The 18,222-nt window shown below is 39.6% G+C and overlaps 1 protein-coding gene across 13 annotated transcripts in view; it reads left to right on the forward strand.

Annotated features, from left to right (window-relative positions):
* Positions 1–18,222, forward strand: part of Asxl3 (additional sex combs like 3, transcriptional regulator) — a 186,151-nt gene that overhangs the window by 158,233 nt on the left and 9,696 nt on the right. For all 13 annotated transcript variants that reach the window (XM_006525739.3, XM_006525740.2, XM_030250369.1 and 10 more), the window contains 3 exons: positions 6,822–6,918; positions 9,763–9,868; positions 13,561–15,514. In XM_006525739.3, the coding sequence (XP_006525802.1) occupies positions 6,822–6,918; positions 9,763–9,868; positions 13,561–15,514 (2,157 nt within the window). The remainder of the gene's footprint in view (positions 1–6,821; positions 6,919–9,762; positions 9,869–13,560; positions 15,515–18,222) is intronic.

Raw genomic sequence — 18,222 nt, forward strand, 5'->3', positions numbered from 1 at the left:
ATATTTGTATGTATCTGTGCATGTACGTGTGTGTGTGTGTGTGTGTGTGTGTGTGTGTGTGTGTGTGTGTGTGTGTGTCCTTTATCCTGGAAACAAAGTCACTCACTGAACATGGGTTAGTTAGATTGGCAACAAGCCCTAGTAAGCCTTTTGACTGTGGGGTAGGGGTTGGGTGGGATTATAGGTGTGGACAACTACACCATCTATCATATTGAGTCACAGCTTTTATCATCATTCTCATGAATTATAGCAATCACTACATATTAATGATTCTGAGTAGTCCTTGTCTAAAGATCCACTGTTCGTTATAGTGGCCAATAGCCAGTCACAGAGCTGCTCATAACTGGAGATGTGGCTGCTTTGTGTTGTGTGTATGTGTTTTATATGTAGACCGTGAACCAATGAATAAATGAATAGCAAATAATTTTCAGGGAGAATATAAAACATCTCAAGAATAATATTTGAAATTAGATGTTAAAATGACATTTTACATAGATCAAAATAAATAAAATGCATTCTTAGAAATAACTTCATGTTTCTTTTTTTCTTTTCCAATGCAGAGACAAAAATTATCCAATGCAGAGACAAAAATTAAATTCACACAGGAAAGTTGTTTTTATTGCTGTCAGTTCTGCTCTAGCATATTTGCACACATACAAAATGTCTGACCTGTTCCTTTGAAATATCAGATGTTATCCTGACTAGCTTTCTGTCTCCATCGGTGAGCAGTCTTATTGCCCAACATCCTGCCCATGATATTGGACTGCCTCTTGCCTGCTTCCCTAGGTCACTAAGTCATCTTTTATTCCTTGGCTTGCTCTTCCCCACTTCCTCCACATGTGACCACAGTTAGTTCGTTATTAATAGTGAGTTCCAAGGAGACTACCTTGACACTGTCTAAACAAGCACACTGTTTACCTATAGACACTCACTTGGTTCTTTTCATCAGGTTTTGACTTTACGTTGAACCACTTTCTGCTGTCTGTTGAATGACATTGAAGTTGATTGTGTTTCTAGATGCAATGCTGTTGCTTGGCCAGTTTCTACTCTCAGCATACTCTTCCCTCTTCTGATAATACATGTCCTTACTATGTAGGGAAACCACCTGGAAGAGATACAAAATCAGAAAAAAAAGAAAAAGAAGATAATGTGAAAGACTGTGTTAAGTTTGGTAGTCTATGGTGTCATCACATGGATATTGAAGGAGGAAGAACAGGAGTTTTAATTCAGCATTAGCTACAACTTGAGGCCTGCCTTGACTATATGAGATGCTGCCTTGCCCCCACTTCCCCTGCCACCTCTGTGTATATGTGTGTGTGTGTTTCTCTGTGTATGTGTCTCTCACACACACAAATAAATTAAAAGATTATTTTATTAGATATGAGTTTGAATATTAGTTTATATTGCAGTGTTTGTTTAATGCTTTGAATTCTACTTGCCACATACCCATTCCTAAATGTCTTTGTCACTGTTTTAGGTGGAGTTATTTTGTTTGTTTTGCTTGTCTTTTTGTTTGTTTGTTTGTTTGTTTGTTTGTTTTTTAAGTGGGCTCTCACTTTGGCAAAGAGGCTGACCTAAAATCCACTATGTAGCTTAGCCTGTCCTCAAACTCACAGTAATTCTCCTGCCTTTCAAGAGTGTGATTACACAACCAGCTAAAGTGTTTTAATAACCAATGATAAATTCATCAAGAAAGAATTTAAATCTTTGCATCATCCCAGGATCTGTACACAAATACATTTCTCTTTACTCTTATTATTTTCCCTAGAGAAATCATTTTGGTCAGTTTTTTTTCTTAATAATTTAAAAGGAAGCACAGCTGATCAATAACTTAGCTAGACATTTCATCATGAGAGAAGATTTTTCAGAATGAATGTTTCTATCATGGCTAATAAAAAACAAAATTTATAGCCCATCAATAAATAACTAGCCTTTCAGAAATGTTTATTGTTCTAGTTCATTAAAGCGTTATATCTTTCAAACAGTATTTTTAAAGGCCATAAAATTAATAGTGTATTTTAAAAGTTTTATTGGCACATATTTCTTAAGTCTATTTTAGCTACAGTGTTTAATTGTGCTGTCTCACAAAGGTTGGGAACCTTAATTTTCATGTACTTTCTATTTGAAAAGAAGATGATTTTCCTCCGGGGCTAGCTTCCATGGTCTACAGTGTGTTTATAGCACACTTGGATTTTCATGTGCTCAGATCTTGGGAGTCTGTCAGAGTTAATCTGGATCTGCTGTTTCTTTATGTCTTAAAATTAGTAACCAAGCCCCCAGCCTGGCAGAATATGTGAAACAGAAATTCTGTGTATTAGCTGCCAGAGAAAAATTTCAAATCTTTTGCTAACCAAAATAAGGGTAGCAAGGAAACCGTTATGGAGAACACTGGAGACTCTGTGTGTTGTGTAGGCTGTTGCTGCATCAGCTGCATTTGTGTTCCTAAACACAGAACACTTCCTACCTTTCCCACTGTGCCTAATGCACAGGGACTCCTCACTACACAGCTTCTTTTGCTTTGTGGGGAACTTGCCCTGAACCTGCTAAATTTGTTTCAAATCCACCTGTGAGGCAAATGTCCCACTTCCATTCTCATCTCTCTCCATGCAGTAGCTTTTCACCGACAACCTGGAGATCCTCTTTCAGCCTTTGCCCACATTCCAGGTTTAGAGACACATCACTGACCATACTTGGAAACTTACCTGGAAGATGTGCTTGGTGTCAAGGGCAGACTTCTTTAACCTACTCTGGGGAATTGGGCTATGCACAGACAGGCTGGTCTCCAGTTGAGCTGAGATCTGAACCCCGAAGGATGATAATTCATCTACATGACACAGTAGGTGTTCCCTCATGCTCCTGGAACTCTGGATTCTGCCTAAGTTGCAGCCCCCCACAGCCCCCACAAGAGAAACATGGCTAGAAGTCACAAGTTTCTGAAGTTAGAAGCCCAAGCTTCTGACCTTCAGGCTAAACTCCTCCCCAATTACCTAGACCATAAAAGGGGCTGTTAGGCCCCCACCTCACTCTCTTACTTCTAGCTCTCTTACTTCTTACTCCTCACTCTCACCCTCTCTCTCCTCTCCCTTTGTCTTCCCTCCACTTCCCTTTCTCTTTGTATTCTCTCCACTCTCCTCTTCTCTCTCCCTCATACTCTCTTTCTCTACCCCCCCTCTCTTCTACCTTCTCTCTTTCCCCCTGCCTTTCTACAATAAAGCTCTAAAACCATAGAGAGTCTCTGCTCATCAAGATCAGCTGCACTCACTCTCACTGGTGTTAGGACCTCTCTTCCCTCATCCCTCTCTCCTATAACCCCTGGTGGCTTTAACAAAGTAGCACTGGGCTCCCCGGGGCTTTAGGAAAGTAGCTCCGGGACTCCCAGGTAGGGCTGCCCCTTGCCACCCTCCCCCCAAAGAGTGGGTCAGAGGCTTAGATGCCCATCCTGGATGAGTGGAAGGTAGATAGCAGCCCTCCCACGCCTGACAGACCAGAGCATAAGTGGAACTCTGGTGGGGTGTGGGTCTTCCCTTCCCCCTTTTCCCCAGGCCCCCCTTTTTAGTTCCCAACAACCTACTCCTGCTAGAATGATTCTGGGATGTGCTAGGGCTTCTTCTGACATGCTCACAGTGTATTTGCCGCCTTGACCCCAAAGACCTTCATCAGTCCTGAAGCGCACCATGAATTATGTTCCTTTGATCATCTCTCCTCTAAATCTTCCAATACCATTCAATGATTCCACATCTTCCTTTCCTTCTCACCTTTACACATTCCTTAGATCACCTTTGCAGGCGATCTTAGGCCATCTTTAAAACTCTTCTGTGGTGTCACCAGTTTAGAGAGTTCTCTTTTACCTAGAATAGGGCATCATGGATTCCCTGCACTGTGGATCAGGCTAGAAAATATCATGAAATGTAGAAGTGAATTAAAGGAGACACTTAGAACTAGAATCCACTAACCTAGAACCTCACATTTACTTGAGAAGCACTCAGTGGGTCAGTCCCAGGCAGAGGTTAAAGCCCCAAATCTTTGGCTTATGTCATATCTACAATCACCCCTCTTTTCCATGGACCTGAATTGTTCCCAGGTTGTTCCTGCAGGTTGTTTCCAGACCTCTGAACCCAAGCAGACATCCAACACTTTACAGGCTTGAGTAGGATTAGCACATGCAATCATATTCCTGGCTCATTTGCATTGCACAGGTTTCAGGACCTCAGTGGAGCTTCACCACTTCTGGGATCATTCTAGCTCTCATTGCCCTTACAGTGTCATATAGGAGGACTACTCGGTCACAAGTTACTGGCGGGTGAATAAAGGAATGGAAGGAAGGAAGGGAGAATGAAAGAAAGGACAACAGCAATAACTGGTTAGTTAGCTACAGGTTGTGCCAGTCGCGAGCTGGTCTTAACCTCTGTCTGACATGCCTCCCTTAAATCCTCCCTTAGGATCCATTTATGATTATCCTCACACCTGCTCTTCTGCTGGTAGATCTGGTAGCAGGACCCAGACATCACTCCTGAGTCATCTGAGCCTATGGCTGTCTTGCTGCTATTCACTGTTCTGCTCCTGTTTTGCATGTACCAGGAGATATGCAGTGAATGTCTAGTGTTTCCAGAATCCTCCTGCCTTCACCTCTCTGGAACAGCAGTTGTTTTCCTCTGGATGACCCCACTTGTGTAGATCTTTGTTTTGTAATCTCACCACATGAGGGATCCAGGCAGAGGTTAGCTACCATACTGTTATTAACTCAGTGCTTTGGCTATTTGAATAATTTTATCCTGATAATATGGTTCTGCCTCCATATTACATTTGGAGATATTTGAAGGCACATGTAGATGCTGCATCCTTGAGAGGGGTTGCTGCTACTAATTAGGCATGCTGCTAATTTTCCTACAATGTACAGGTTGTTCATAATCCTAAATAACAGTAGAATCAAAATGAACAATGCATCCCAGTAGAAGTGATACATCCAGAATGGAGGTAGGCTTCTAATCTCATTGAACATAGAACTTAGAGTACAGGATGCACACAGCAGGCAAGTGGGTCCTGGTACTAGCAAATTTTACTCTTAGCTCTCTGATCCATACACCTTAGCCACTGGAAACTTATCATCAAGTAGCAACTAATGATTCAGTAGTTAAACTGAATTCTAAAAGTGATATTCTAGAGTTATTCACTCAACAGATAGAATGGCTGGATATTTTTCACAAAAGTTAGGACCATAATGCTATATCATGGCTACCATAACACTTACTTTAAAAGTCACTGTAACCAAATACTGACAAGAAGAAACTTAAGGAAATATCTTGGCTCACAGCTTGATCACACAGTAGGGGCATGATGATGGTGGCATCATAAGACAGCTGATTATAAAGCATCTGCAGCTAGGAGGAGAGAGGTAAATGTTGGCTCACAATTCATTCTCTTCTTTGCATTTAGACTCCAACCCACGGGTGATTCACACACTTTAGAATGACTCTTCTTTAATTTAGCACAATCTAGAAACTCCTTCACAGGAATTCCCAGAGGTTTGTGTTCTAGGTGATTCTAGATTCTGCCAAAATGACCATCAGTGTTAATCACTCCAAGCACATAGAACACAGAGGAATGGAAAGGCTCTAGAAGAAACAGAATCATTTGCTCCATGTAGCATATATTGAGAACTTAAGAAGGGTGATTTTTTTCTCCGTTGCTTCTACCCACACAAGGACCAGATATGTAAGCTTATACTTTTCACCTAAAATGTATCTGCTAAGTAATGCTAAAAACAAAGAGGAAACAACGAGTGAATGAAGTCTTGTATAAAATGTGTTCAGAACATTGAATAATTTAGTAGCTGCAAGTCTCTTCTTAGATGGTGATGCTAAGAATCTCATTTGTTGCCCTCCAGCTACTCATCAGCATTCCCAACATTCCTGATGTTTGCCTTCTCTCAGTTTGATTTTCCATGATCCAGTCTAGGACAAACAGTGTGTGTTTTCAGAATCCATATTCCTTTTTACTCCTGAAAGATGATTTATCTGAGGATATATTCATGCAGTCATTGCATTAACTCTTTAATGCTTACCATTTATATGGCTGAAGATAGAGTGTGGAAAGAAGAATAAAAGTATAGATATATCATATCTAAATATGTGAGGTAAGATGCTCCCACAAGTAAAAACACTTGTTGATGCCATGGGTTTGATCACCAGGATCCACATAGGGGAAGCAGGGAAACAACCATGCAAAGCATTCACTGACTGTGACATCCACATCACAGTATTCACACATGTACATACAAGTACACATACACACATGTACATACACACATACACTCACACAAACTATTTGACAGATTTTTGTTTTATCACCTATATGAACTTCCATGCTTGCTCCTTGTATAGGTTCTGGCAATATGGAGAAAGACCCCATACTTATGTTGTTCACACCATAGCCCTTCCACTTCTTGCACAGGTTTGTCCTTCACTACTCATGCCTAGCTATGCATTCCCTGAGCCTTCATTTTTCAGACTTCTTCGTACCTAGTCACTTAATGCTTAGCTGCCTGTCACTGCTTTATCTCTTTATCTTCTATAGTCAGCCCACAATTACAGGCAGGGACAGCAATCACTGTCTCTGCAGAAAGTCAGCAAGCAGAATGCATGTGATTGATACCCAGGAGTCACCTTTTGCTGAGTTCCTTTTCTTTTCCCTTTTCCTTCCTCCTTACACACACACACACACACACACACACACACACAACTGCTCAATTTTTGTTTCTCTTTTGCATGCTTTTACTTTGAATTATCTCTGATGGAATATTGTTTTGTCGGCTTATTTCCTAGATGGGAAGTGATGGAATTTTACGCCTCAGTACTTCAGCTCTAAATAATGAATTCTTTGCATACGCAGCACAAGGGTGGAAACAGCGACTGGCAGAAGGTAAATTTCAGTTTCCTGTTATTATGTGACATGCTAGAGCATGTATAGAGTATTAGTACACAGGTTCTACATTGGTGTGTACAGACTGTGCTAGAGCAGCTGGGGTATTCTAGAGTACACACACTTTACTACAATACACTATGCTGAATGCATGTGCTCTGCTAGGGCGCATGCATGATATTAGAAAAACCCACATTGCTACAGTGTCTATATTATGTTAGTATAGACATACTCTGTGGGAACACAATACACACACTCTGCTACAGTACATACGTTATTGTCTTATTAGTTAGGGTCTTATTGCTGTGAGACACCATAGCCAAGGCAATTCTCATAGAGGGCAAAGATTTCATTGAGGCTGGCTTGCAGTTTCAAAGGTTTAATCCATTATCAACATGGTGGGATACTTAGCAGCATGCAGGCAGACATAGTACTGGAGAATGAGCTAAAATGTTTACATCTTGATCTGAAAGCAGGCAGAAGGAGACCATCTTCAGCAGGCAGCCAAGAGGAGGCTCTCTCCCACGTTGAATGGGACTTGAGCACAGGAACTCAAAACCCATCCCTACAACGACACATTTCCTTGAACAAGGCCACACCTACACCAACAGGCCACACCCCTAATAGTGTCACTTCCCTTGGGCCAAGCATATTCAAACCACCACAACTATGTACGGTATATGTACTGCATTAGAATTTATGTACTGTGCTAGAGCAGACATTCTATGCTAGAGTGCACATACTGCGCTAGAGGACATATGGCAGTGATGGACTGTGTTAAGGAACACGTACTGCAGACACAGCTAGAGTACACATATACTGCTAGAATACACATACACACACACACACTGTGCTAAACTACATAAACCATGATGGAGTAATGTGCTATTCTAGAGCACACACAATCTAGTGTGCACACACTCTGGAGTATACACACCAGAGAGTACACACTGTAGAGCACACACACTCTGTAGAGCACATAATACTGTAGCGTTCTCACACACTGTAGAGCATGCACACCCTTCGTGGAGTGTACCCTCACATTCTGTACTGAGCTTTATATATTTCTCTGACTTCCAGGTCTTCTCCCCTCCCCCTTGAGACATGTTTTCACTTATTACAATTCCCCTCCTTTTCTGTTTTATTGAGAGTATTTATTTTTATTTTTTTTAATTTCCCCCCTTTTCTAAAGCAACATACTAATTCTTTGATAATGAGGAGCACTTTGAATATGGGACATTTTTGAAGAATGTGTGACATACCATAGATTTTGCATATACATGTTCATACATAATTTCATTGAAATTACAGTAGTTTGAACCATTGTGTTTTTCCATGCTCTAGATTCTAAGGAAACTTGGCCCCCCTTATGCCCCAGAGCTTCTGTCATCATTTCCTTCCTTTGAACTCAACCCAGGGTTTTGGATAGACTAAAATCCCAATGCAGCACATGACTCCCTCACTTGGAGTTGCTGGCCCTGGTGCAAACCTGAGCTTCTCCTGGGACTGTGATCCCTCCAGCTCGTATGTTCTCAGTCCTCACTGGTCACATCCGTTCCTCATACTGCCATTTATTCTTAGAATATTTGTACTTTTTGAACACTATTTTATATCAAACAACATGCCTTAGAGGTCTGTAGCGTATTTCAGATTATCCCCTAAGCATGTATTCTCACAGTTTTCTCATAGCTTCCATTGGGATCTCCCTTTTATAGTAAATAATGGCATTTTTAACCTATCATTTTCTTTCCCACAGTACATTTTCTTTCCAACAGTACATTTTTCCAAGCAGCCTTGTTTAAACCAGATCTGTGCTACCATCTATAAGCTTCAGGTTCTGACTGGTCCCTTCCCTTCACCCCTGGTCTTTTTTAATCATTTATAAATCTCACTAGCTTGTTCTACACATTCTAAATTCCAGATGCTGTGTACTAAACCTAGAATTTCCCCTTGCTTTTCTCTTCTTCCTTTGGCTGTCTCTGAACTGTCATCCTACCCTCACACTTGGGGACTCTAAAACTTGGACAGTACATGTGACTCTACTTTTAATCTGATACCTGTTAGCATCCCCACTGTTGCTGGCCCACTTGTAACCTGCATCTTTCTCTCCATGCTGTTCAGCAGCCTTCAGGCAGGAGACCTTTGGTTTCTCCACCACTTTATCACCTGTCCTTCCAGATGATTTACCTGTCTCTGCTCCTTCCTCATGGGATACCATGAGGTACTCATCTATCTCCTGAAGGAAAATTTGATCTCTCTTTAGAGTGTGCATTGGGTAATTAGCTTCAGCCTTCCTTTCTTACTTAATTTCATCCTATATTCTGCTAAGAATTGGCCACTCAAAAGGACATAAATATGCATATTCATGTCTCTGTGCCTTGTGATTTAATCACTTACATAAGCCTGATCATCCTTTAAAAGCTAACTCAAGAGCCAACTCCTAAATGTAATCCTCTTTAATTGACTTAGGGAAAATTAAGTGCTGTCCTGTCTCTACCTTCGATGCATATATTATTCTTATGGCCTGTACAGGGCTTTGGACAATATTTCATAGTCCACTATGCACCTTCTACTTCCATCAGGATGATTTCCTCCAGGACAGTAGATATGCAGTCTCATTTCCAGCCCATAGGATGTAATAGCTATGCCAAATTTTTAGAGTTGGTCTAACGTGAAATGAGCATTTGAGCGATGTTCATAAAATGGACAATATTAAAAATGTGATCATTACACTTCTTACTTTTAACATCCAGTGAAGTTTACTCAACTGAATGGCACATGGTCTTTCTGAATTGGCAGAAGACATGAGCATTTTAATTCAATTTATTGCCAATTTCTTTCTAGGAGAGTTTACCCCAGAAATGCAATTACGAATAAGGCAAGAAATTGAGAAGGAAAAGAAAACAGAACCTTGGAAAGAAAAATTCTTTGAGAGGTTTTATGGAGAGAGGTAAGTACTAGAGATTTTCTCTTATTTCTCTTAGAAGGAAATGAAAATGTAATTCTCTGCTTCCCATGGCGCCCTCAGATGCTGTAAAACTTAATAAACCTGTGAGAAAAGGCAATGGTCCCCCAGTGAACAAAATTGAAGGTAAAATTATAGTGGCATATCAGCACTTAAATCTTAAAAATGCGCTTTCAGGGTCTATAACATGTAGATGAAAAATCATCTTAGGTCTAAAATTACAAGTGAAATCTTGAAGAAGTCAATTGTGGTTTTCTTAAGTGGATTTTGATAAAATTACCTTAGTTTTTAATCCAAGTATTTTCATTAATAAATATTCTGAAGACATGTAATTGAGGCACATTTAATTCACATGCTTGTCCCCTGCAAATATTGAGTTGAGGTGTCCATTCTAGTGTGTGCTTAGTTCTTGTGTTGGAGAGAGCCTGAGATATCATCTTCCATTCTATATGTATAGTGCAGTTTGACTTAACATTTTTAGTGAGCATGCATGTTGGTTTATTTTTTTCAACTTAGTGTGTATATGTGTATGATGTGTATGTTCATGATGAATGTCCTGATGCAGCACCTGTGTAGAGGTCAGAGAACAACTACTGGGTATCATCCAGGGTCTCTGCCATTATACTGTATACTCTAGGCTAGCTGGCCCTGCAGCCTTCATCTGAGTCTCCTGTCTTTACCTTCCATCTCACTGTAGGAAGGTTGGGATTACAGGTGCTCCCCATTCTGTCTAGCTTTCTGCATGGATCTTTGGTTATCATGCCTGTATGGCTAGGGCTTTTACCTGCTGGCTAGGACCTTCTCTCTGACTATGCTTTTCAAAAGTAAGCAATAGCAACCGTATGTATATATGGTAGAAACTGAACCTGAAAGCATCCTGTTCAGCAGGCAGATATTGTCTGGGAAGAATCTCAGTCTCAGACAACCAGATTTCTAGGAATGGAGATCAAGAAGCTATTAATTTGTAGCTCCAGGTCTTTGTAGAGAAAAATGTGCTGACTAATGTTTTTGTAAAAGGTACAGAGATGGTTTCAGGGAATTTCTTCTGTTTCACTCAGTTTCATTTCATGAACATCTCCTGTTAGTGGTTAAATAAACTCTAGAAATCTCACTTGAGCTTTTCTGCAAGTGCAAGGAATCTGTCTTAAAGGGACTGTCTGTATATGTGCAAAGGGGGATAGCCTAGTTCATATAGTGCTTCCTGTGCACACAGGAGGAGCCCGGTGAAGCTCCAGAACCAATAGTGTTTACGATGGCACATTTATAATCTTAGCACTGGGAAGGTGGGACAGCTGGTCAGCTGGCCTTACCTGTTTGATAAGCTCAAAGGTTAGTGAAAAAAATCAGTATCAAAACCCAAGTTACATGCATACACAGTTACATGCATATACACCACCAGGGGGACAGGGGAGTCAGACAGATGGCTTAGCCATTAAAAGCACTTTCTGTGTAAACACAAGGATCCTAACAACCACATGACAAAAAACACATCCTGAAGACACCTGTAACTCAAGCTCCAAGGGATCAGATGTCTTTTCCTGGCTTTTATATAAGTATGTATATACACACATGCACTTGTATGTAAATAGATAGATAGATAGATAGATAGATAGATAGATAGATAGATAGATAGATAGATAATAAAGCCAATGTGACTAATGTCTGAGGAATAACACTAGAGCGTGACCTTTACTGTTTGCATGTGTAAAACCCATGTGCACAAATGCAGCTACGCACATGTGAAGACATACACATGCATATACATGCTCACTCACACAAAGAAGATTCTTATTCTTATTGTCCTCACTCAGAGGACTTCTAAGCCGTGAGGTCTTTGATTTCTCTAGCTGGGTTCTTTGATGCACATACACATATGCCAAACTAAATAGAGATAAATTATTATAATTTATTTAAGCGTGCACACAGATTTGAATATCTACTTGAAATGTATTGATGGAGCATCTCTAGGAGTTGAACCAAGAAATTTACTTTGTTGGAAGCTTTCTAGGTTATCCTGAAGCTTGGAAGCATGAAAAAGTGTGAACTACATGCCTGAAGCCTACATTGATGTTATAAAAGGTTAGGTAGGTAGCAGGAAACATGAAGATCAATGTTATGGTCTATATTATAAAGTTCAGTAAGTTGTTTAAAATCTTAATTCCACAAATAACTCTCATAAAAATGTACAAACATGCACATTTTATCCAAGAAGTTTGGATACTCCCAGATTCCCAAGCACATTAGATAGAGAGGCATTGTCACTGAAGATGACAACTACCATACCACAAGTAACAACTTTCTACAACCCTTATCACACTCTGAAACACAAGATCATATCCTAGAGACTTTTCTTGATGTAGTCTGGTGAGTCTCAACTTGTAGGTCATAACTCCTTTGATGGAGTTATAGGGCGGTCAAATAGCAGATATCCTATGTATCAAATATTTACATTATGATTCATAACAGTAGAGAAATTACAGTTATGAAGTAGCAATGAAAATGATTTTATGGTTGGGGATCACCACAGCATGAGAAACTGTATTAAAGGGTCATAGCATAAGGGTGACTGAGAACCAGTGCTGTAGACCAACGCTAGATGGGTTTTTTTGTTGTTTTGTTTCTTGTTTTTTGTTTTTTTTTTAACTTCATGACATCATGTAACTTGTCCTTTGATCTTTATTAATTCGTATTGGAGAGCTGACACACAACAGTAGCAGCTTCTACTACTTTGCTATTCCTATGTTACTTAGACTCCCCACCTTTTGGGAGATCCACCAGAGCACCAGACCCCCTCTCAGGTGCTGACACCATTTGTCTTTTCATTGCTCTGAGGTTTCCTTAGAATATTGCTATCCAAACCTTTTCCTTGCCTGCATCCTAATTTGGCTTAATTTATGATGTTTTTCTCTGCTATCTACGGCTGCTACTGCAGTGTAATATGAAGAAAACAGTAACTCACTGCATATTTCCCTGTGTCTACTTAGCCTTGCTTGGGCATTTAACATTAGGAAAAATAATCTTGCAAATATCCTCTGTTATCCTATATGGAACATCCTCATAGTAAAGCATGCACATACATTTGATTGACACCAGTATCGTCTGGTAGAATAACTTTAATAATGCAAATTGTTTTATCTTCATATTTAATTAGACAGATAGTAAGATAAAGATTAAGTGCATTTCTTAGATTGTTTCTAATATTCCCATTCTTTGAACATCATTTCAATTTTAAAATTTGATATATTTATCTAAACTCCCATTTATTTAATTATTTCCATTGTATGCTTTAAAGTCTCCATAATTTTTATATTACAAAGACATATTTTTGCTTGATTTTAAAAAACATGGGTTTTGTTTATTCTTTGATTTTTCTAACCATATTCTCTGATTCATTGTTATTTGTAGCATTTAAATTCCCTTTACTAATACTTGGTAAGATCCATAACTCCTTACTTATAAAACAAAAATTGCCTTTCTTAACTAGCTATAGCTTCTTTTAGGCATAATGGTAGCACTAAGGCTATATGAAGAACTACTTAACATAAATTAATCACATGGCTTAGTGGTTGTATGATTAAATTGATACATTTACTTTTATTGAATACTGAACTTGTAAGAGATCCAATCTGAGCCTTTTATTTCATGACTATACAATGATGTCTCTACTTCTTCCTCAGATCGGGCATGTCCAGAGAAGAATCTATTAAGCTTACTTCTGGACCAAACCATGAAGGAGCTGAAGGGAGTTCCTCACATGGGGACTCTGGCATTCCTGGTCCTTCTGCTCAGAATGCATTAGAAGAACAGCAACCAAAAATCCTGAAAAGTTCAGCTTCCTTGGAGCCTGACTTCTGCACTACCGTTTGCCCTATGTTAGAGGTCCCGGTGAAGGATGTAATGACAGAATCAGAAACAGAAGACATATTTATCCCGGAGGAATCTGTGATTCAGGAGGAAGTGGCAGAGGAGGTAGAGACGAGTATCTACGAATGCCAAGATGAACATCTTAAGACAATTCCTGCGTTTTCTGAGGAGTCGGAAAGTCCTGCCACCCCTTGTGAGGAACCCCAGGTAGCAGCCCCTGAAGATAGCTTGGAGTCCTGTGTTGTAATGAATGATATTTTACACACTTTACCTCACATCGAAGTGAAGATAGTGGAGAAATTAGAATGTCCACAGGAAGAAATGTCAGTTGTTATTGACCAACTAGAAATCTGTGACTCTCTTCTTCCCTGCCCTTCATCTGTCACCCATATCCTGGATGTGGAACAGAAGGAGCAAGAAACCACCATAGAAACCAGTGCCATGGCCCTGAGAGAAGGGCCATCTTCTCTAGAAAGCCAACTTCCAAATGAGGGGATTGCTGTAGATATGGAGCTGCAGAGTGACCCCGAAGAACAGCTCTCAGAAAACGCTTGCATCTCTGAGACTTCTTTCTCCTCTGAAAGTCCAGAGGGAGCATGTGCCAGCCTTCCATCCCCAGGCGGGGAAACACAGTCCACATCTGAAGAGTCATGCACTCCAGCCTCTCTGGAAACAACATTCTGTTCTGAGGTATCCAGCACTGAGAATACAGATAAGTACAACCAGAGAAACCCCACTGGTGAGAGCCTTCATGCATCTCTCGTGTCAGAAGTATCTCCACTGGCCACCTCACCTGAAATCTCAGAAGCATCTCTTATGTCCAACTTGCCTCTGACGTCTGAGGCATCACCAGTATCCAACTTACCTCTAACATCTGAAGCATCTCCAATGTCTGATTTACCACCGACATCAGAAACTTCCTCAGAGTCTTCCATGCCTCTGACCTCTGAGACACCTTTTGTATCCAGTTTGCCAATTCCTGCAGAGACTTCTCCAATTTCTAATTCTTCCGTGAATGAAAGAATGGTGCATCAACAGAGAAAGTCACCTTCAGGATCTGAAGAAGCTAACTCTCCACAGAAAGAGGAACCTTCCATCCCCACCAAGCCCCTGGGAGAGAGCCTTGTCTCCCACCCAAAGCCTTTGTCCACCATTCCAGAACCCATCAACATGAGTTCTGCCATGGTGCCTGAAGCACTTCCACCTGAAGGATTGCATAGTCAGACTCTGAGTCAGGAGCCTTGTAACGCTCATGTTGAAATGGAAAAGCTCTATGCCTCTTCCATCCCAGAACTTCCTTCCTCAGAGATGACAAAAGTTAAAAACCATAGTGTTCTGCAAAGACCTGAAAAGAAAGGGTTGTCTGCACCATTGGAAGTCCCTGTCTTTTCTGAGGAAACGGAGACCAAGGGAATCGAGCTTCCTCCAGCTAAACTACAGGACAAGCAATATGCACCATCAGTAGATAAGGCTACATTTCTAGAAGGCTCAAGAAACAAAATTCATAAACAGAGCAGTACACTAAATCGATTGGAGACCTCACATACTTCCAAAGTATCAGAGCCCTCCAAGTCCCCCGATGGGATAAGAAATGACAATAGAGAGTCAGAGATATCAAAAAGGAAAACCGTGGAACACAGCTTTGGAATATGTAAAGAAAAAAGAGCTAGGATAGAAGATGATCAGTCAGCCCGCAGCCTAGCATCCAGCAGTCCTCCTGAGAAAGAGCAGCCACCACGGGAGGAGCCCAGGGTTCCCCCTCTAAAGGTATGGTATTTTAAATTTTAAAACAGGAAAAATTATATATATATAATAATTATATATATATATATATATATATATATATATCCCCTTATTTAGAAACTTAATTTCAAAAAAAGGTGCTTCTCTTTTAGGGCTTCACATAGCAAACTGTAATCTAATCTACTTATATTCACTCTAACATTAAATTGTCTTTAAAAAACTGCATAGAGGAGACTTCAGAGATGGATCAATGGTTAAGAAAACTTACCACTCTTGCAGACAACCCATATTCAGTTCTAGCATCCATATCAGGTGGCTCAACAGCACCTTTAACTAGAGTTTCAGAGGCTCTGTAGCTTTTTGTTGTTCATGGTACTTGCAAGCACATTGCAGCACACATACATACATACATACATACATATTTTTTAAAATCTTAATAAGCTATACAATGAGTCCATGAAAGACGATCTGAATTATCCATCTGTTTAAAAGCAGGATTTAGGAACAATGTAGAGAAGGGTGGGGCCTGGTGGACCCTATACAACATGGAGAGGTCAGGAAATTTGTGGATATCATGATATGGACGAGGAACTTGGGAAGCTGTAAAAGATGAAGTTTTACAGGTATGAGTCGGGAGCAGAGCTGGCACTGAGAGATAAAGACCCAGCAAACACTGACCGTCCACTGCCACAGATAAAGACTATGACTTATGGGCACCTGTGAATATTTCTTAAGCAAACTTAAAAAAATTTTCATTATGAATGGAGAGAGAATACAGTAGATGTATCAATAAATCAAAGATTTTGTTTCCAAGATATTAAAGAGGCCTCAGATGTCACCAGATTATAAAGCTTTTTGGACAGATAATCCTCTGTAGATACCTAGATTTTATCCTGGATCAGTGTATCTTTTAAGAAGATATATATGTTAAATAAGTTGTAGGTAGGTAAGAAAAATGAAAATTAAGGTTGTTTCAAAAGAAATCTCTGATTACAAATTTTGCTATGCTATGTCATTTATTTGTGTCCATTGTCTAGTTCAGTTTATGTTTATACAATGGATAATTTCCTCTTCATAGGTCACTGTAGAATTAAAAATCATCTTAAGCTTTTTAAAAGTACAGCTTTTTTTAAAAAGATTTTGCTCTGTTATACCCAATTTTATAGGTGATTCAGGATCTTTACAAGGCTGAGTTTTAAGAGTGTGGTTTTAGTTATTTTTCTTAATAAAGCAGTGCCTATAAATAAGATACTAATCATCTAAAGGTCTGTTACAAACACCAATTAATAAGTCACTCTGCTGTCTAATTTATAAATATAGAAAGAAAAGCATAAATATCCTTTTTACATCTTGTTAGCGATGCCAGCATTATTTTTCTAATCCAAAGCTGATGTTCAGGCTGCTGTGCACTTTAGTTACATGCATATTAGTTACATATTAGTTACATACATATTAGTAGGTCCGGTAGATATGTATGTGATAGATATGTGTTTTCAGGAAGTCAGAAAGCAATTTATACCCTTAGTTTTTGCCTTGAATATCTTGGTTAAGCAGACTTAGATAGAATTTTATTATTTTAATTATTTAGACTAAGGGAAATATTAGACATAAAAATGTAATCCCTCTGAAAGATAGGTGATTCTTGGGTATGGACTGGAGGACATGATTTATAAGCAGTTTTTACATAAGAACAAAAAATTGCTCAAAGAGATGAGAAGTTATCTAAAAGCCCAGAAAACTCATCCCAGGTGGGAAGATTCTGTAGCCATCCAGGAATTATAATGCCAATATACATATATGTTTTGGATAAATATATAAATATTCTGGTACAGTCTTGTTCTAAATGGGGAGGGTAAGGACACAGAGCATATACCTCTGAATAGCCAAATTAGGTATTTACAGACTCTCTGCCACTATATGATTGTCAAACCCCTGGTCAGGTAACTTCCAAGTTTGAAATGAGGACAGAAACCAGAGCCCTGCCAGCCCCTAAACTGTGACTCTGAGGATGTTCTTAGTGACTGGTTTATCACAGCCTTACCATGGAAGCTGCACACTAGCTCTTGTGCCTCCCACATGAGATGATGACTTTTTGAGCTATTGACCTATATTGACTTTTTGTCTTATTAAATAGCATGACTAGGTAAGCATTATAGACTGGACTGGGACAGATACAATGTCTCTGTAGATGATCAGTGTTAAAAAAAATCACCCAACTCATTTGTTTTGAAATGCAAAAGTAGTCAAGTCACCTATCCCTGCTTTTATTAAAATATCAGGGTAATACACAGCTTAAGTACAGCATCCTCTATCTACATGAAGCTGCTGACCAGAAATAACTGACTTTCTGAACAGTAATAGTATTCTTATTGCACACATTAGGCAACATGCCAAATGTTTATGAGAATCCATCAAAACCATACCACCCTCTGATCACAGAGCCACTGAGGCACACAGTGATCCTCCACAAAGCCAGGAGGAGAACTGTGGTTTCCATGCTTCTTGGCCAGAACTGTTTGGTTTGGATTAAATGAAGGAAGATTAAACTGGGAGTAAAAGTCTCAGTTGGTTTGTCTTTCTCTAACAGGGAAGATAATTTTAAAAGTAAGTATCTATAAGTCTTTCCGACTATCTATCTATCTATCTATCTATCATCTATTCTCTCTGTGTGTATGCATATATATATATATAATCCATCTATCTATTATCTATCTATATATGTATCATCTATC

The sequence above is a fragment of the Mus musculus genome, chromosome 18 (genome assembly GCF_000001635.26).
Source record: "Mus musculus strain C57BL/6J chromosome 18, GRCm38.p6 C57BL/6J".
Lineage (NCBI taxonomy): Eukaryota > Metazoa > Chordata > Mammalia > Rodentia > Muridae > Mus > Mus musculus.